The sequence below is a fragment of the Danio rerio genome, chromosome 16 (assembly GCF_052040795.2).
Source record: "Danio rerio strain M-AB ecotype USA chromosome 16, GRCz13ab, whole genome shotgun sequence".
Lineage (NCBI taxonomy): Eukaryota > Metazoa > Chordata > Actinopteri > Cypriniformes > Danionidae > Danio > Danio rerio.
The window spans coordinates 34,429,221-34,451,908 of record NC_141036.1 but is presented as its reverse complement, the minus strand read 5'-3'; the positions used below and the strand labels follow the sequence as shown (position 1 = coordinate 34,451,908).

At 34.8% G+C, this 22,688-nt stretch overlaps 1 protein-coding gene across 7 annotated transcripts in view; it reads right to left on the bottom strand.

The window, feature by feature from the left end:
* Window positions 1-22,688, bottom strand: part of sema6cb (semaphorin 6Cb) — a 269,311-nt gene that overhangs the window by 70,813 nt on the left and 175,810 nt on the right. For all 7 annotated transcript variants that reach the window (XM_087285827.1, XM_087285830.1, XM_087285831.1 and 4 more), the window contains 4 exon segments: window positions 13,319-13,433; window positions 11,446-11,503; window positions 8,160-8,216; window positions 5,913-6,014 (listed from right to left, as the gene is read on the bottom strand). In XM_087285827.1, the coding sequence (XP_087141953.1) occupies window positions 5,913-6,014; window positions 8,160-8,216; window positions 11,446-11,503; window positions 13,319-13,433 (332 nt within the window).

The window sequence follows — 22,688 nt, the reverse complement described above, 5'->3', positions numbered from 1 at the left end:
CTGGTAGGTCACGAAGGTCATCTGATCAGTTTATTCAGTCTGTACCAAAGTCCTGGTATAAACGAAGTGGGGATCTGGCTTTTGTTGTTTTCGCCTCAAAACACTGGAACAAGCTTCCACTCAACATTAGACGTGCTGTAAATTTATCTGTTTTAAAAACCTTCTGAAACTGCATCTTTGTTCTTTAGCATTCAAGCCTTTTCAACGTTGAGGGGTTTGTTTTGTTTTAAATGTATTTGCTCTATGACTTCGTATTTTAATTAGTATTGATTGTGTTCAGCACTTTGGCCAACGCTGTGTTGTAAAAAATATGCTATATAAACTGACTAACTAACTAACTAACTAACTAGAAGGTCATTGGGGAGAGGTAACGATATCCTTTCAATATTTAAATTAGGCAAATGGCTCCAGAATCTTTAGAAAAAGAAATAAAATCCTTGGATGCATATTATTTTTCCACTCGTTCAAAACACCATTTAGACTGAGAATGTTTTGAATGCGTGTTGGTGGAGTTTGCTCAGACTTCAGTATAAATGTATGTATAGCGGTGGTTGGTTTATGCTCCACAGTTTGAATTTGTTTTGTTTAGTTCTTCTTCAGGAGCTGTAGGTGTGAACAGTGTGCCTGCTTGTCTTCTTAGTCAGAGGCAGAGCAGAAGCTTTCGACCTGTGCTGTTCACAGAAAAAAGAAAAAAAAACAGGATAAAAAATAAAACAGTATGCTAACTGACTGCACGTTCACACACCAATGCACAAACATTCATACTGCAGAGCTTATGTCTTGATTACATACGTACACAATAATACGATTAATAGATTAATAAATTAATAAGTATTTCAAATGCTACACTGGAATATGCTACTACTACTACTACTAACAATAATAATAATAGCAATAACCATAACATCAATAAAATATTAATATTATTTATTACTTTTTTTGCTATACATAAATAAATAACAAAAACGTATAAAAATAAACAAAATAAAAAACAAACAAAACATTGTGCTAAGTAGCTGTGTTTTGCATGTGTGCTTTTAAAATTATTATTACTATTATTATTTATATATATATATATATATATATATATATATATATATATATATATATATATATATATATATATATATATATATATATATATAAAATATATAATATTATATATATATTATATATATAATATATATAATATTATTTTTTATTATTCATTTGTCATGCATAAATATACAAAAAAAACTAATAGTAAACAAGATAAAAAAACTAACAAAACTATTGTGCTAACTGGCTGTGCTGGGTGACAAACACACATATGCACGCACACACGCACGCACGCACGCTCGCACGCACGCACGCACGCACGCACGCACGCACGCACGCACGCACGCACACACACACACACACACACACACACACTCTACAAACATATTCACCCTGAGGCTCTCGAGTCTGGATTATACAGACACACAAACACACATTTAGCAGTGTGGCTGAAAGGATCCTATGGGCATGTTGGTATTCAGGGTCACATTGTGTGCTCATTCCCAGTGGATTAACACCTCCTGAACCTGCTGAAGCTCATACATGACACTACACAGAGAAAAATAGAGGAGAACTCAAGCACTGCATCACCTCTGTGTCAAAGGACAACATCTGTACTGCTCCACACTGCCTGTTAACTTTATGAATCTGTTCAGCACTTTATTAAAAAACAAAACAAATTTACAAAAAAAAAAAAAAATGCTAACTCCGCTTGTGGATGGGCAACCATAAAAATGTTGTCTTATACAATAAGCATATGTGGTTTTACTGTGATGATGATGATGATGATGATTATGATGATGATAATACTACTACTACTACTACTACTACTACTACTACTACTAATAATGCATATAGCTAATAATAACAACAATTTACAGCAATAACGCACAGCTATTTTACAATGTTTTGCATTATTATTATGATAATATTATTATAATCATCATTATGGTTATAAGATATTATTATTTTAGATTAAAAACTAGATTAAATGTTAGATTTAATATTGCCTCACCATTATCATGATAATTGTCATTGACAATATTGCTTAAATGTGTATACAACATAACAACAACAACAATAATAATCATCATCATAATAACAACAAAAACACAAGTAGCTAATAATTCACAGTGATAATGCACAGCTAATTGTTACATGTTCTGAATTATTATTATTATTAAATTAATAATTATTATTATAAGGTATGTGTATACATAATAATAATAATAATAATAATAATAATAATAATAATAATAATAATAAAAATTATAATAAAAGTAATAATCTAAAATAACAACAACAAAATTTTGTATTGTGAATAACAACAATTATAACAATAAACAACAATCATCATCATCATAAACATAAGTTGCTATTCAATCATTCATTCATTCATTCATTCATTTTCTTGTCGACTTAGTCCCTTTATTAATCTAGGGTCGCCACAGCGGAATAAACCGCTAACTTATCCATCAAGTTTTTTACGCAGCGGATGCCCTTCCGGCCGCAACCCATCTCTGGGAAAACATCCACACACACATTCACATACATCCACACACACATTCACATACACTACGGACAATTTTAGCCTACCCAATTCACCTGTACCGCATGTCTTTAAACTGTGGGGGAAACCGGAGCACCCACGAAGGCAGAGAGAACATGCAAACTCCCCACAGAAACGCCAACTGAGCCAAGGTTCGAACTAGCGACCCAGCGACCTTCTTGCTGTGAGGCGAAAGCACTACCTACTGCGCCACTGCCTCGCCCCTATTCAATCATTATTACTATTATTACTATTTTATATAATAATAACAATAACAATAACAATAATAGCAATAATAATAATAATAATAATAATGATGATGATGATGATGATTACAATAATATAAAATAACAATAACAACATTTTGTATTGTGAATAATAAAAATTATAACAATAAACAACAATCATCATCATCTTAAACATAAGATGCTATTCAATCATTATTACTATTATTACTATTTTATATAATAATAATAATAATAATAATAATAATAAATTTATAATAATAATAATACTAACATTATTATTATTATAACTATTACAATTATTATTATTATTATTATTATTATTATTATTAAAAAAGTACAAACTAATATTAAATAAAGACTGGCAATCTGATATCTCAGCTGATAACAATTGTTAAAATAAAGGTTCAATTTAACTTATCCAAAACCTCTATCTCTCTTCAAGCACTCATTGGAGTTTTCCAGCAAGTTCTCTATAGCTAACTTGTAACCTCTGGAGTGCAGGACTGCGTGAGGAACAGAGTGACATGATTTGCACGACGTGACATATCGACCAGACCAGCCTTCTCTTCAGAGACATGCCGAAAAATGAGCCGGCCAGCAGGAGAGAGAATCGCAGACAGACAGACAGAGGACAAGAGGAGGAAAGAGAGGGATCTGGAAGGAAGATGCCTTCAGGGTAAGGTGCATAAATCAGGATCTCCAAAGAGCCTCAAACGGAAAAGTTGAGAGCAGAGCCTCATCCGTGAGTTTAGCCGACTCCCTGCTGGCCTCCTCCAGAGTTTAGTCAGATTTACATGCTCTCTGGCAAATAAAAACACTCCGGTGCATGCACGCACACACATACATTCACATATACACATATACACATGCACACACACTTTCTGCTAATGCTGATGGAAAAGCATCAATCACAGCATAGGTCTGATTCCACTTCACTGCACTGGCAATATAATGCAGACTTGTGAACTGAGTGAACTCATTTTTTGGAGTGTAAAATGCTCTGAGATTCCTAAAGAAAATGTAACACAGCATTTAATGTATTTAATATTTTAGAATTTAATGGCAGTTAATCTGCTGAGTCAATCATTCAGTCACATGAATTCAAATTAGGCCACATGACATTTGTGTTTTGCATCCAGGAATTTGTTCAGCAAATGTTTGTTTACAGTTTACATGCACACCTTCTTACTCAACAATCATTGAGCAAAATATTAGCAGCCAATCTTTAAAACGTATTAGCACATGACTTGATGTCACATAACTCTTTTGACATGGATTCTCTGTATGAATTTGTCTGATAAATGTTTTTTTATAGCAGTTCTTCACATAAAAGATCAAATTAGTCTATCATCTTAGCGAATAGCAGTGAATGAGCAATATTTTTTAGTCACGACATCATTAACAGATATTTAGAAATGTACTTAATGAATGCATTTCTATTTATTGTGTCTGTATTTTTACAGAATAAGCAAAATAATTAAATCAACTCTGCAAATAACAGCAAAAAATAAAAAATAATAATAATCATATGAATCCATGTCCCATGACATTTTAACTAGCATTTAGAAACATATTTATTAAATTGATTTCAGTTGGAGTTTATGTGGACATACCAAATAAAAAACAGCAGTCAGTTATCTGAGTGAAAGAATACCAATTAACAACTTGAACAAAGTAGTCAGTAGTCGTGAAGGTCATCAGTTCAAATTAGAAAGAAATAGATGTTTTTAAAATGTTAGTACCGATTGGTACTGAACTTAATACTTTTGACAACCCTACTGTAATCAGCAGCCAATTCTCAAAACACACCTAGTGTTTCCAAAGGTATCAAATTCGGTATTAAACGGTACTGTAATTAAAAAACGTTGCAATAACATTTGAGCGCTGTTGAGCACATTGTTAAACACTGTTGATTGGCCATTGTGTTCACGTGCTCAACCGAAATGACTGTGAAAGGCCGTGAAGGTCATCAGTTCAAATGAAAATAAAATTTCATCACAGAATAGTTCCAAAATAGATACTTTTAACAACCCTTCTGTAATCAGGCATTTAAGCAAAATAATAAAGCCAATCCTCAAAACCCGCCTCGTGTTGTCAAAAGTATTGAAATCGGTACTAATCGATACTGAAATTTTAAAAATGTTTGGCTAACATTGGACTGCTGTTGAGCATGTTCTTAAACACCACTGATTGGCCATTGTGTTCACATGATCACAAGAAATGACTGTGATTGGCCGTGAAGGTCATCAGTCCAAATATAAAGAAAATTAACGTTTTTAAAATTTCTGTACCAATTAGCACCAAATTCGATACTTTTGACAACCCCACTGTAATCATCCATTTAAACAAAATAATAGCAGCCAATCCTCAAAACACATCTAGTCAAAAGTATCGAGTTCGGTACTAATTGTTACTGAAATTTTAAAAACATATCGCCAACATTTGAGCACTGTTGAGCATGTTTGTAAACACCATTGATTGGCTATTGTGTTCATGTGATCAACAGAAATTTCATGTGCTCTACAGAAATGATTGTGATTGGCCGTGAAGGTCATCAGTTCAAATTAGCAGCAAATGGACATTTTCTAAATTTTAGCACTGTTCGGTACCAAACTCAATACTTTTGACAACCCTACTGTAATTAACAATTTGAGCAAAATACTAGCAGCCAATCCTCAAAAAATATAAGTCATGAATCAAGGAATTTTTACGTCAAATATATATAGTACACGTTAATACCCGACTTACAAGTGTTAACATTCATTGTCCCTTGCAAGTGCAGAAAAATTCTTAGTTTAGCCAACAGCCAGAGCACTGAGAACACACAGACCTCTAGATGTAAACAGGTATGACAAGAGTGCAATATAAACGAATATGAATTCATCGCTATAAAAAAACCTGCAATATAAATACTATTTGCGCAGGCCTTAAAATCCAAATTAATTTGAATGCTGACAAATTGAGGTAAACCAGTGCATGTAGACTGTCAGTTGTGATTCTTTAAAGGGAAGCTTCAGAAATCTGTGCATCTGTAGGAGGTTTTAAGTGCTTGTGTGACAGAAATAGACTTATCATACCTTGTAGTTGCGACAGGTGGGGTTGAACGCATTGGTTCCGCACGCAAAGAGGGTTTCATCGTTACGTGGCACCAGCACTTTGATGTAGTTGTAACACTCATCCTGTGAAAGACAAGACACTGGCTTTTACTCACACTATATATAACAGACACACACAAGTATACTCACACACACACACACACACTGACTCATCTTCCGGCTTACAGAGAGCATCATTTCTGCCTCTCTTTTTCCTTCACTTTCACAAACACAAATTACCATAATCCCTATGCTGAGCTCCAGGATCTGACTCGCACACTGCGACTCAGTCTTCAATCAATAATGATATTATAAAGCCTGTGTGTGTTCTGTTCGCATATCTGCATGTATATGCCACCTGCGGAGAAGCACTTAGTCTCAGACACAGACCGTTTACTGACCACTTGGTGGGTACTGATCATTAAACTGGAAAGCGCCTTGCTGATCTGCCTGCTCTAATCTGATTGGCTGCCTTGATAACCATTAGGAAGGATAAGGTATGTAGATTGTTTTTTAATAGGAATGTACACAGTTAAAACTTTGGAGGAGAATGTTTTTTTTTTTTTTTTATGACTGTAAATGTCCAGCCCATAGTATAAGTCTGTAACACTTCATTTAAATAAAGAGTAGATAAAATGCCAAAACCTAAAAGAAAAGCCATTTTTTGCAATATTTGATTAAACGTGTTATATTCCTTCAAGCAGAGTTTCCAAACTACTCTGAAATTAAAACATTAATATTGTTTTGCCTAAAAATGTAAATAAATGTCTGGAAACATGGCATAATATATGAAATTTAAAACACATCAGTTTGATATACTGTATGTCATCTTAGGTATAATTGGTTAATTTACAATTGATTTGGGTTTCTGAAGTGGATGTGGCAAAATAGCTTGACAGCGCCACCTTAGAACAATTAACGAAGTGCAATGTGAGCTACGTTACATGCACACATACGAAAATTGGCACACACATCAAAAATGTCTCTTGGAGGGAAATTGCAAATTTAACAGGAAGTCAGACATTTTTAACTTCCTGGGCAAAATAGTGAAGTTTTTGCCATTTTTGTCATGTACTTTAACAAACTCAAAACACAAAATCTACACATAATTCCTATCATTTTCTAATACGGATGTCGAGATCAGATCACGTGATCGGTAATCAGGCCCGATTACGCAGTTTGTAAGTTGTAAGTTGAGGAGCTATTTGTTTTTAATAACATAAATAATAATTTTAGACTAAAAAAACAAATCTCAGCTACATAATGGTTAAGTATTTCCCGTTTAAAGAGAACAAATGTAGTCAAAGGCTACTGAAACTCAGTCTGAAAGGCACTTTTGATCAACTAGATTACAAAAAAATTGGTATTTTTCATTTTCACTTTGGAGCAGTACTGTGTATATTCTATATAAAGTATGAAGCTGATCGGTCCAGTTTTGGTTATGTGACTTGCAGCATTATTTCACGTAGGTGTGCCTGGGTGCATTGTGCTGCGTTCACCATTGATCCCAAGCCACGCACCTCCATTGGAAATAACAAACATGCGTGATGCGTAATGACGAAATATGTAAACGGCCCTCAGTTAATAGCCTAAGCCATAGTTGATCCAGGGTGCGTGGGTATTAACCTCGGTGTATAAGCTCTGAAATTTTAACTAGCGCACAGTGGTGTAATTTTGTGCAGAATTTTTGTTCCGTGCAGAAACACGGTGTTGAGAAGCCTTCACTATTAATTAACAGTGACGAATTAAAGCGTGGTCAATAGTGATATCGGTTAATCGTTGCATCCCTAGTAGCGAATATACATATATCGGTTACAGAAATGAACTAGAATTGTTGATAATCAATCACTTTTTTCTTGTGAACCTAAATCTTTTAAACTTTGAAGAGCTTCACATTTAACACTGCATAAAAGGTACTATTAGATTTGTTTTTAAAATGATTTCCTTGAAATAATCAGTGCATTTACAGTTGAATAGCATTCGACCACTTTTTTTCCAATATTTACTACCAAACCATTCATAGGGATAGCTACAATCTGAATGATAAATGAACTGTTGGGTTGGTCACTTTATATGCCAGTCAGACCGTCTCTTCCTACAACCAGACCTACCGTTGAGAAGGAAATCTGGTTATGCGAGACTAATAACCACCAAATGCAATAGTTACTGACTTCTATCACACAATTACAGGAAGAAAGTGAAAGAGGAATGAAAGAGCTGTATACTCACGCTGTTTTTCCCCCTGACTGTGCATTTCTCCACATCTTTTGTCTTCCATGTCAGTTTCTGCCACACAAACAAACACACAATCATAGGCTCATCACTATTCTCAACAGCTTCATTGGGGAAATCTCATTTACTTCAATAAGCATCACACAAAACAAACATAAAAAAGAGGAAAGAGAGACAGACATGGAGGTCTGAGCAACAAGGAGGGGAAAAAACAGATCCCTCAGGTTGTTAACAAGCCTTTTTCAGGATTGCGTGTGTGTGTGTGTCTGGGTGCTTGCTGGTGTCATTAGGTCAGGCTGTATTGCAGAGATTTACTGAGCCGCCCATGTCAGCCCACCCAACAGGAACAGCAAGCAATCAACACCCCCTCACCTACCCCTAACCACACACACACACACATACCATGACAAGCTAAAAACAACACTCTCGCTAACACAACTATTTGCTGCAGTGACATCTTACTCTCAGCAGTTGAGATATTAATGTCAGAGAGACCCAAAGGATAACAAGAAGAAAGACTGAGCAATCTCTCCATAAGCAGACCGTTCTTAAACAATAACACTTCTGTTAACAACAACATGATGGAAAACATCAACAAACTGTTTGAAATTCTTGCATTCAGATCTCAGAAGGGCCTGTTCATAAAAACGTAAAGTCCTTGTGAGATCAAAACAATGTTTTTTAGATGTTGAGTAGCAGTATATCAGTCTTAAGAACATCTAAAAGCTAGTGTGCTACTAAACAAGCGCAAAAAAGAATATATAAACATCCAAGGTATCTACAGGCAAAAGAGAGTGAAATTCAATACATTTTAAGATCTTTTTAAGACTCTTTTCATGCATTTTAAAACCTCATCTGGACTTTCAGTTTCAACCAATAACATTAGCAACATTTTAACTTAGTCCACAGAGTATTTACTAAACACTGATTGTAAGAAACATTATTTATGTAATGAATAAAAATGCGAATCCATTAATTGATGCCTATAGACCTTTTTCTTCGTTGCTGCATGGAGGGCACCAAAGCGACCAGCGTCTTCTGGTAGGATGTTTAGAACTTCCATTTACAGTGTTTACAACTGGTAAATCGTGACCCAAAAATGGATGACAATACAGTTGAGAGGTTTACAGAGTGTTTTTGTGATCTACAACTTTGTATTTGAAAGACGTGTAAAAGCTGTTATACTTAACTGTCAGATGCAGTTTAAGCGGGGGAGAAAAACTTTCTAATAATTCAGTGTCTGTCAACAGATCAGATGCTGAAATACAGCATCAGTGTTCCCGACCTGTCAGCCATACTGTACTCAGACTGATTTGCATGTTGACTCTAATTGGGAGCAATTAATGTTTCAATTAAATCAATGTGTTAGTGGGTCAGTACGTATATCTGTCAAACATTTTGGTGAATTACATTTGTTTGAGTTGGTTATATATTTGATAAAAAGAGAAAAATGATAACTTTTGTGATGACAAAGCTCCATTTAAATGGCACAAGATGCTGTCTGATGGTAAGGGTAAATGACTCGCAGATGTTGTTTTTCATTCCTATTAGATCCCACTTTTTAAAATGATCAGTCCAGGAGGTGGCTCTGATCAACAGCAGTATTAGTTTAAGGACTTTAAAAGCAACTAAAATAGATTTAAACTATCGTTGTAAAGCTGTCGGAAAGTGACTTTTTATATGCATCAAGCTGTCAACCGGAAGTTTGAAGCATTCTGTTTACGCATACACACAAAGCATAATGGGTAATTTTACGTTGGGAAAAAAAAACACCTATAGAACAGCAGGAATAATGGTGTTGCCTTGGTTACTCCAGTAAACAAAGCAGCGTGATATCAAATCTAGCTAGATTTTATAAACGACACAGCACCCTGATATTCACAGATGAAATTCACACAGATTTTATCAAACAACTAATATCAAAAAACATTGTATAAGCAAAAATTATTATTATTATTATTAAAAGTGCATTACCATGTAAAATAGCATTTAAGACATTTTAATAATTTTTAAGAACCTTAAATTTCACTAAATTGATTGAGCAACTTTACTACTTTTTGACACCCCACAGATATACCCTGACATCCAAAACAATTACTTTGACGTCAACTCATACTTCAGTTTCTCATCAAATCTTCTGACCAATCAAATGGGCTCTATCTGACATGCCCCACCCCCGTTATGACACTTTCATTTTGTTTTTCATTTGATGCGCTTGAGCTCGACCTCCCTCACTGATAGAACTGTAATAAAAACAAAGTGCTATTGGCTGTTTTATTTAAAGGAGAAGAGCTACTCTATCAAAGTATATCTACTCTATCTATAGAATACGCAAGACGTGTCACTCATATAGTTTTGAATGGGGAAAAGTGAAACGGTCAAGACGGCTAATGAAGCCCTGCCTTCTAGTACAGGAGTTTCTGCAGATTTTGTGTGATTAGAACATTTAGAAATAACATTTAAGACATAATTGTTGTTTAATTTTATTGCTGATTCCTAATATGAAATTTAATCAAAAGGCAAGCAGTTTTGGAGAATTTGATGTTTCCCCATTCAGACAGAATGCACGAGCAAACCACTCGAGAGGCGTTTCAAAGATGGCGGCCAAGTGAAATGACTTGCCTTAAAGGGACTTTGACTCAATGCCTCACCACGTCTTCATGTTTTGGTTAAAAATATGTCACACAATAAACAAAAAAATGCACATTTAAAAGCACTTGATGAAGATGTAGTATTGTGGTAGGCCAAAATGGTAATTATAAAGGAAAAATGAAAGAAGTTAATACAACTTTAGCTTAATTTATTATATTTATTATATTTATTTTATTATTATTTTTATTATATTTTATGACTTACATAAAAATGCATTAAAATAAAACACGATGCACTGCAATATGTTGTTACATTTTTGAAAGCAGTACACATTTCAGGTTGTTTTGAGAACCACTCATAAATTCAGTCTGCAGGTTTTCAGTAAATGATATAACTCATTTCACATACACTGAGCTTGGCTAGCCATAATACATTTCATTAATTAAAAAATCTTGACTAACATTTCAAGTGGACCTCAGGGAAAATAGACAATGCCATAAAAGTGTAGAATATGCGTCTTTTAAAGCCACCATAAAGAGAATTGCTCATTTGAAAAATGAGATTTCTGAATGGACCTTCCCCAAAGACGAATAAAAGGGACTATTCTAACACCGCAGTGCTGATCTAAGTGAAGGAAAAAAAAAAACATTAAAGATGACTGAAACAGCAAATTAAGAAAAGGTGAGCTCACCTGTTGGGGGACGATGCGCTCCAATGAAGCACTGAGGTTAATGGCAAAAACGTGATCTCTACAGAGACAGAAAGAGAGACAGAAATGGTTCTTTATTGGCACTGATGGTTCCATGAGGATTCTTCAATAATGAACATATTATGCTCCTTTTCATTAGAGGAAAAATAAATCAATTCAATTCATAACAATCTTTGTTTCAAAGCAGCTTTAGAAAAGGTTTTGCACGTTATTGTATTACAATCAAAACCAGAAAAAGTTCAGTTATTAGATACAATAACTTTATTAGTTGCTAATAACTTTAAAGGTCACATGAAATAAAATTAAAGTTTTTTAGATGGTAATATCAGTATTATTCATTTTTAGGATATCTATAAGCTAGTGTGCCCCAAAACAGTGACAAAATTCACATTTCGAAGATACAAAACTGATATAAACACACAACACTTGTAGTTTGTCATCTCTGCCGAAATGGATCAACAGTTTTATTCATACCACCTCACAGTTTCTCATCACATTATAACCAATCAAATGCTCTCTAGTATTTGACATGCACCGCCCCCTTCAAGATGCTTCTCATTTGCTTTTTATTTCATGCACGTAAACTCAAGCACTCTTACTGGCAAATCTGTGATAAAACAAAACACTATTGGCTGTCCCACCCTCTCATCATGTTTTGGTGGAGATTATGTCAAACATCAAATAAAACTGCATATTTCAAAGCACTTCACAGGTTATTTAACTAATTAACTAGTAAGTAGTAAGTAATAGCTTTTACCAGTTAAAGTTATTATATAAAAGCATAGTTAACCTGCAATAATATAGAATATAGGTGATGTCATTGTGTACGTTCAATGAACTGTATTTGTGTATTAAAGAGCTCCTATTATGGGTTTTTGAAAATTACCTTCCATGCAGTGTGTAACACAACACAACAACAGAAAGTGGGACCAAAAAAAAAAAAACACGGACAATAATCAAAATAGTTTTAAATCCACTTTGTGCATTAATACTGAATGTACTGTTTTTACCTGGGATCATGGTTGATGCTTTATCTTATTCCTGCATTGGCCTCACACACATACTCTGTGCTACTTCATAACTGTGGTGGGCGTTTCTCTACATCTGCGCTGAACGCAGTTGACCAATCAAAGCAGACTGGGACATCACACCAATCACTGCAGATTAGCTTCGTGCTAAGGGGGGGTTTGGAACAAATACATTGCTGGAAAAGTCATATGAGAGTCGTTGGGATAATTAGGTAAAAATAAAAAAAAAGTATCGGGCTGTTGTTGGAGACCCCCAAAACCAAAATATTTTATCATGCATAATTGGAGCTCTTTAAGTGTATGTGTTGTCACAGGTTTTGAAAAAAAACACCTCTGGCTTCTCCAGAATAAGACTGTGAAGTTTCAGCTCCAAATAGCCCATACATCATTTATTATATCCTAGTAAATTGTGTGTGAAAAAACATTAAAGTACACTATTTGTCCATGTCTTTTTAAATGCAAAAACCCCTTTTTGTATCTTTCTGGTGCCTTTATTTTTAAGAGTACTCGAGAATCTGGGCTTCACTTCTTTCAGTAAATAACAATACAGAGGCAATAACACCTTGCGCTGAATAGAAGGGACAGTGCTGAAGAGGCAGAGAGTGAAGTGTCATCCGTCTGCAATCCTGCTCTGAATGAGACTGATTGGCCCAATCACACGACCCTTATCATTAGCGTGTGAGGTCTTATCTCTGTGGGCATCTGGAGAAACAGCACTGGTGTGTTTGGATCTGGAGCTCCTGGTCGATGTTGCATCCCAGTCTCTGAAATGTGTGTGGTTGTGTTGGTGTGCAGTGTGAGTGTGTGATTGAACTGACACGACGTACCTTGCAGCAATGTAGACCATGTGGTTAATCCGCAGCATCCTCTGAAAATCCAGGCCCAGTCTGGCGGTGTCGTTATCTGACATGTTCCCCTGGAAACTGGGGTACAGGTAGGTGTCTTCACGGTGGCGCAGAGAGAGAGGGAAAAAAATCACTAGGTTAAAATCAGGCAGCATCTCTCTCGAAGCCTCATGACAATGATTACGTTTACATGGACATCAGTAATTAAATGATTTAAATGAATAAGACAATAATAAGATGAAGGTGTTTACATGAGTTGCTTTTTAAATGTTTCTTACATCATCCCGTTTTATTTGTTATAGCACATAATTTGATTATGTCATTGGGTCGCCCAATCCACATTTCCTTCAGAGTTTCAAGTAATTTTAGGCGTTTTATTTTTAACTTGTTGTCTTTAACTGCTGTATGGCTTTTTCACTTTCATTTTCAGGAACATTTTATGCATGGTCCCTGTGATAAACAAGATATTGGATGTGAGGAACTGCTGGAAGAGTGTTGTTTTAATGGAATTTGAGACCGTACGTCGAATGGAAAAAAACCTCCACATGTCTGTGTTCCTTCACTGACTCGGTAGGTGCAGAAACTAGTGTCAAACAGCTGTGACTATCCTGTCACAAAATGTGGTGAAAATCTTAAACGACAGTAATTGTTTGATTGCTGTGTTTACATGTCTGTGCTGCACTTGTGACTAAAATTGGCTCCACATGTCTTAATTTTATTTCTGTTTAGTTTAATTATGATCTTAATCAAATTAAATTAATAAAAAAGTGTGGTTTACATGGTAGACTCTTGATCAGAGTATTGTCTTAATCATATTAAAGTCAGATTGTTGGTGTCCATGTAAACATACTCAGAGATGTAGAGATTATTCTTAGCATAAAATCAACTTTTAACGGAAATATTCATAATACCAATATTCATAAAATGAGTAGCCCTCCCGTAAAATTTGATTAGTTTTCAAATATTTTGTTTAAGTGATGTTTAACAGAGCAAAGACATTTTCACAGTAGTTTGATATTATATATAGCCAAAGCCAAAGTGACTCATCTTTGACATTGTGCTAGAAATTAATTTTCTTAAGTGTGAATAAGATTAATTATCTATATATTTATTTTTATAATTAATATATGAAAGCAGTTTTAAATATTTATCTTTTTTTTTTATTTAAGATCTATATTATTAGCCCCTTTAAGAAATAAACGTATATATTTTTTACTGGATCTAGAAAAAAAAAAAAAACACTTATCCAATAACCTGCCTAATTAACCTAACTTGCAGAGTCAGGACTTTAAGCTGCAATATTCTAGCTTCTGGCAAAATAACTAGTAAAATATTATGTATTGTCATCATGGTAAAGGAAAAAGAAATTAGTCATTAGAAATTACTCATTAAAATTATATTTAGAAATGTGTTCATATTTTTTCTCACAATTAAAACAGCACAGGGGATATATTTTAAAAGGAATTAACATCTAATAAGAGGGCAAATAATTTTGACTTCAGCTGTATGTTTATAACAATAAATTAGAGTTTACTGTACATATACACAAGGAACAAGCCTTCAATATGCTTAAAAAATATGCAGTTGTTAACTGGGTCTTATGAAATTTTACATTTGTGTGTGTGTGTGTGTGTTTGTAAATTGTTGGAATGTCTAATTAATTCCTTGTGCATTTAATAAAAAAGGTCAGAAGTTTTTCTTCAATGACAAATACATTAGTAATTTATTGTATACAAATAAATAATTCGATTCACAGAACTCTGTTATCCTCAATGCAATGCAAAAGTTACATTCACGAGTGCGCAACAGTTTTCATTTCCTGACGTCAATTTTTATAGGCAGCTGATATTAACAAGTAGAGTTTAGTGAAATTCGTCACTTGTCAATTATTCTCCAGTCCTCCATTGGCCGCACCCATACATGCGTCCTCTTTTTTAACGAATTCTCTGCACAACATTAAAAGCATAAGACTTCTCAAATGCACATATTCTGTGTTTACTTTCAACCTACCTCTGCTCACAGGACGTTTTGCTGCAGAACTCGTTAATTTTAGATAATCAGGTCTTTGCATTTCTATAAGCTTCTGCAAAAATGCTTCATCAATAGGCAGGGCATATCACACTCAACATAATAAGTTCAGTTAATATATCACCTTTAAGCAATACAAATAGAAATGTTTAATAAAAATAATTAAATATATTCATTTTTCCACAATAAAATTATATATCACTTCAACAATGTATCCTTTCAGTGTATCAATTCCAGAACAGGAAAACAAGTATGTAGCACACAAATTATGTTTTAATATTTATTCAATTTCAGGTTTAAGTAAAAATTGTGAAAACAAAATCAATAAAACGTTTCTAAGTTACATTTATTAGTTTTCATTTTAATGTAGAGTTTTAGGAGTTTTTTGTTTTGATATCAAATATATAGTCTATATAGTTTTTATATTTTAAAAAAATGTAGATGCTTTTATTGAAGAAAAAAAAAAGATGAAACTCAAATGTATTAAAATATTTCCTCTAAAACTAGCTGGAGCTAAATTCTCACTTAAGAAATAATATTTTTGGGGGAAAAAAGTGACATTGAATTCTGCAGTGTGGTGGTTTGATCAAATCATTTCCAGGGGGGTTTAATAATAAAAAGAGCCCTCCCACACCCATTGTTTATAGCACTTCATATCACAAATCTAATTTAGCTTCAAGCGGTGTTGATGGGTACGTGTGTTTACGCTCACAAACATCTTCGCTAATTAATCTCATTTACACTTAAAAAGATTAATTTCTAGCACAATGTCAAAGATGAGTCACTTTGGCTGGCTCTTCTTTCAAAGGCTAAGTGGGTCGCACAACATTTGCAGACCCGCAGTAAGGTCCACAATGACCTGAGGGACCTTTCATTTGCAGGCCCATTTAGAAACTGCGCACTGTACAAAAAAAGCAGAAGACACTGGGTGACAACAATGACCTCGAGGTGAAAAGAAAATCTGGACTTTTAATGATTCCTGTTCCTGCAGCTATTCAACGATTACTGTATTATTCAATTTTTTTGAGCCTGGCAGACCACAGGTGGCCACCGCAGGAGCCCAAGCACGCTCTGATGTTCAGAAGATACAGTAAACAAACTTGTAAGGGTTAAATTGGAGCATAAACTTTACTCTCTTCTCAAAAAGACCGACTGGGTAAACAGCATCATCTGATCTCGGCGGGATCATCACTCAATAAAGATCACCCAGAGTGTCTGCTGAACCAGTGATATGAGAAGCTAACTTCAATCCGCATGAAGCTCTGAAAAAACACTCTGAGCGTCAATGAATATTTGAGAATTCTTCAAAATAATTAAAGATTATTCCACAATACTAGAGCGGTACATTTCAGATTCGTTTCACATTATTAAAAAAAAAAAAAACTCAACTTAAATATTAAAACAGCTTACATGCGCTGACTTTGTAAATGGTTACAAAAAGTTCTGGTAGAAACTGAGCATTGCGGATTTAATTACTCAAGATTAATTGCTGCAGACTTTCAAACTTTAAAGGATAGTGACTAAGAATAAACGTTTAAAATTTTATTTAATTTGTATTTCGCTGGTGATCCTTAAATGGGGACGTTTAATATGTTAATATGTTATTAGATGATTCATGTTCTCAATACACCCAATACGATTTTCTGGTATAATCTATTGTTAAACAGCATGACATTTTAGTTCATTGTATTTTGCATAGTTCATTTTCTTAAACATTGACTTTAAGTGTGCTAGATTATGGCAAAACACTCTAAAATAATAGAAATATTAGAAATGCGTTGCATAGATGCACATCATCAGTGACTAATGAAGGTAATTTTTTTTCAAGTAGCGAGTAATGAAGCAAATTACAATGCTGTTACCGTTACTGTCATCAAATTGTGGCATCATATAACTAATATATAATTTTCAGTAATTGAGCTACCTTTAACAGTTTTCATCTAAGCAGACTTTCTCATCTGTGATGGGGCACATAACTGAAGATATTTGATGTGTGTGTTGGGGGATGGGACAACCACATAACTGATGATGATTGACTAAGAACAAAAAGTAAGACGGAGCCACTTCATCAAAGCAAATAACAATACTTTTGCAATGTTCTGACATGCAAAAATGATCTAATTAGTTCTATGAAAATTAGTCGATCATGTCAATTATATTTCCCTTTCACTAACTTGCAGTGAGTAAAGACAGGATCCAGTCATACGGCATTACTGTAATCATGTCAGCTAAGATTTGAATATTTGTTGAAAGAAATCTTTTTTTCAAATGTGAAAAGGTGTAAATGCTATTTTTATATTTTATATAAATACAAAAATACTCTGCAATACTCTAAATAATATTTAAAAAAATAATACCGCAATATTTATAATAATATTTACAGCATTATTTACAATAATACTGTATATTTATATTCTATTTTTGTTCCATTTTTTAGAAGTCATTTATTCTTATATTAGTAATGTATTTATTTTTATTAATGCTGGGCACTGATTAATTGTATTCACAATAAAAGTTTATTTTGACATAATATGTGTTTACTACAGTATGTATATTTGAAGAGCTAAGATGTAAAAACCTCAAAATAACGTTTCAAAAAACATCCTCCTAAAATGAGCATTTTTCTCAGCCTCCCATATTTATGTTCAGTTAATTTACTTTTGTTCCATGTTTTATAATAATCATTAATTAAATGCAATAGTGTCCATTTCATTCAACATATCTAATATGGGTGTTTAAAGTAAATTTTAAAGTAACATGCCCAATTATATATCAACAACAACTCATATCAACCATATATCAACAACTAGTGTGGTTCTGTTAATACACTAAAACACACTCAACAAGCACAGCTCAAGAAACACGGACGCAATCAACAAGGATGCCGTGTTGTTGTTAAAGCTTGTTATTATGCTGTTTTTCGCCCAATATTGTGTGGGCTGCACCAAGGCCACAGGGCTGATGGGACCTTCTATGATGGAGAGAGAAAGAGACTAGTATCAAAATATGCAAATGCACTGACTGCAGTAACAATCAGTGATTCAGTTTCTGTATACACTCCACAATCAAATGAATTCCTGAAAATTAGGACAGTACCACTATCAAACTGTACATTAAAATGTGTCATGTGTACAGAAGCAAACAAAACAACTATTTGTTAAAGCCATTGTGCTACTTGCTGACAGCTTCCCTGAGCCACGATGCAAGAAAATCACAGAAATGGAGGAACCTGTCTTGAGTCATTTGCATATTTTGATATGGTCTCTTTGCGCTAAAGTTGCTCCCACCAGCCCTGCGCTCCAGAACAAACCCATACATTCCATTCCAGGCCAAACACTTTCTTTAAAAACCATCATCTTAATGAGCAAAAACAAAACATTAGCGGTTGCAGTTTTTATTCCCTAAAAAAAGCGAGCAGAGCAAGACACCTGAATGTGGCTCCAGTGTGAATGTGGTCTTGGTCATCTAATGGGTTTAAAGGTTACACTGGGTAAAGGTGTTAGCACACGGCAAAGTCTCAGGATGTTAAAACACACACACATACAGAATATAGTAAGCACATAAACACACACATACACAGGTGGAAATGGTTGATAAATGGGTCTCATTACACGTGTGATGTTCTTTTTTGGAGAGCTCTATTAGCCTAGCTATCTGTACAGCAGTGGTGCTGAGGCTCCGAGTCCAGCTCTCGCAAATGTGCTTCACTCGTCTCAGCAGAACAAAGACCCATGCAGAGCTCTCGTACCTGCTCAAACATGACCCTCGAGTCACCCCTGTCAATCATGGGACATCCATCATGCAGTTTTTTCTTTTTCTTTTTGAAAGCTTGAATGAAAGGGAAAATGGGACCTCGAGCTAGATTTGAAATCCTGCCATCATTTACTCCTGTCATTTCAAACCTGTATCAGGTTCTTTTATCTATCTATCTATCTATCTATCTATCTATCTATCTATCTATCTATCTATCTATCTATCTATCTATCTATCTGTCTGTCTGTCTGTCTGTCTGTCTGTCTGTCTGTCTGTCTGTCTGTCTGTCTGTCTGTCTGTCTGTCTGTCTGTCTGTCTGTCTGTCTGTCTGTCTGTCTGTCTGTCTGTCTGTCTGTCAGTCAGTCTGTCAGTCAGTCAGTCAGTCAGTCAGTCGGTCTATCAATCTATCTCCTATGGTTGGATGGATGGATGTAAAGACATGAATGGAAGGAGTAGTGGGGATGATGGATTGGATAATTGGTTGGATGGATGGAAAGATAGGAATAGAAGGAGTTGTGGGGATGATGGATTGGATGAATGGTTGGATTGATGGATGGATGGATGGATGGATGGATGGATGGATGGATGGATGCAAAGGCATGATGGAAGGAGTAGTGAAGTTGATGGAGGGATAGATTGTGAATGCATTGATGGAAATATGAATGAGTCGATGAATGATAAATGTAAAGAGCTGGATGGATGAATGGATGGATGGATGCAAAAACATGATGTTTCTTTTTCCATCCATTATTCATTCATCTTTCCATCCAATCCCTTTCATCCATCCATCTTTATATCATCAGGCATCAATCAATTCATAATTTTTACCTTTCACACATAGCATTCCATCCATCAACTTTATCAACCCTGCAAATCTTTCCATCTTCCTATTAGTTTATCCATAAATGTTTCTTTGTTCATTCATCTTAATTTTTTCCCACCCAAAGATACATAAATAAATTTTTAGCATCCATCTATCTATCATCCATCCATTCAGCTCTTTCCATCCATCATTCATCAATTCATTCATCTTTTTGCAAAATCAATCAGTACATCCACAATCTATCCATCCATGCAGATCTTTCTTTCCTTCCATCATCAACCCATTTATCTTTCTAACAATCAGTCCATACATCCACAATCCATCCATCACACATCTCCTTCCGTTCATGTCTTTGCATTTACCCAACCATCCATCCATAGAGCACCTTCCTCCATCATTTATTAACCCATTTCAATCATTCGATCAATCAATCAATCAATCAATCAATCAATCAATCAATCAATCAATCAATCAATCAATCAATCAATCAATCAATCAATCAATCAATCAATCAATCAATCAATCAATCAATCAACCAATCAACCAAACAACCAAACAGTCAGTCAGTCAGTCAATTAATCAAATTCATCCATTCATAATTCACACATCTCCTTCCATTTATGTCTTTGCATCCATCCATCCATTCATCCATCCAACCAAAACCATCCATCATTCATCAACCCATTTATCCTTCTATTAATCAATCAATACATTTACAATCCATCCACCTATCCATCCATAATCCACGCATCTTCCATTCACGTCTTAGCCTTTATCCAACCATCCAGCCATGCAGCTATTTCCTTCCATCATTTATCAACCCATTAATCTTTCTATCACTCAATGAATTCTATCACTCCTTCTATTAATGTCTTTGCATCCATCCATCCACCCATTCATCCATACAGATCTTTCCTTCGATCATTCATCAACCCATTTAACTTTCAATCAATCAATCCATACATCTACAATCCAATCGTCCATCATCCATACATCCATCAATCCATCCATCCCCAAAACATTTTCCATTCATGTCTTTGCATCTTTCCATCCCTTCATACAGCTCTTTCCTTTGATCATTTGTCAACCCATCCATCCATCCATCCATCCATCCATCCATCCATCCATCCATCCATCCATCCATCCATCCATCCATCCATCCAATAAATCTAATCTTATAATAAAAATTCCATATAGTGTTAGCAATTTCAAATTAAATTCAGGAAATGTTCACAATTTAGAAGGGAATGACAAAAAGAAGAAGAAAAAAAGACACTAAGCTATGCCAAAGCATTCAAAGTAAAATAAAGCTTATTGGTTTCCCAAAAATGTTGAACAGTACATGTCTAGATTACGAGCTATCCGCAAAACATCAACATAAACTGAACACTTCCATCACACCTCATTTGTAATTGAGTCGGCCTGTCCACACCCTGCTGCTTGCTACATAGCCAAACTGAGGAGTTTATATTTGCCAATTAGTAACAACCTCACAGCGGCTCAGAGTGATGCTGCTCATCAGACCCACTGGGTTTGGAAACTGGGGAGTAGCATGGGGCTGAAAACCGGGATGGGGGTAGATTAGGGCTGGGAACAGGAAGGAGGGGTGAGGATGGACTTGGCAAGCCATGCCTGCTGATATATGTATTTGGCGTGTGAAGCTCTTTACGCCTGCCAAGATCTGATCGCTTGGCAGGCAGTTTACTTTTAAGCTCCGGGTACGGTTTAATGCGCCTATTGCTATATATTACGCTAGATAAAGCATTCATAATTCTGACTGCCGTGATTGAATTACGAATCTATGAAAAACAAACTGAGGTTTTAACACTTGACTAAAGTTGGAAACAATTGAAATAATGTCGGTGGAATAATGTCACTTTTATGCCAGAAACTGCAGCGCTCAGTGGTATTTCAGAGTTGGGCTGCACGATATTGGGAAAGTCTGACATTGTGATGTTTGCTTTTGCGGCGACATATATGGAGATTTTAATATAATTTAATCAGATGAGTGGAATAGGTCTGTTTGGAAGGATTTTAATAATGTAAATAGACTGTTGTGATTAAGTATTTTTCTATGCAGTGCCCCCCATTTATTTCCCCCAATTTATGTTTAACAGAAAGAAGATTTCACATTCAATTTCACATTCTTTTCTTCACATTTTAAAACATAACAGTTTTAATAACTCATTTCTAATAACTGATTTCTTTTATCTTTGCCATGATGACAGTGCATAATATTTGACTAGATATTTTTCAAGATACTAGCATTCAGTTTAAAATGCAATTTAAAAGGCTTGACTAGAACAATTAGGTTAGCTCGGCTGTTGTAGGCTATAGCATTGTATACAAGGTTTCTGCAAGTTTCACTGAGTTAAATTTAAGACTTTTGTAAGACCATTATGAATGAAATGTTAGACTTATAAAGGGCTAAAGGCTAGAGAATTTTTCAAATGGCCCAGATGGAAAAGTTTTTTATTTTCCCTATCAATGGAAACACCTTTATTCCAATTCCAATATGTGCAAATATTGTGCTTTTGTTATAAGAGATCATGTGACAATAAAATGTGTGCGAATGAACAAACCAGCAGGCTGAGCACATTGTAAAACATCTGAAATGTTATTTTGGTCATTCTAGAACACCTTAACCGTTTCAGTATTAGTATTATTACATTATTAATGACCTCTAGAATCAAGAGCATCCGTCCTCTGCGTCTCATGCCTTCAAACTCCACCGCACGTTCATTGCGT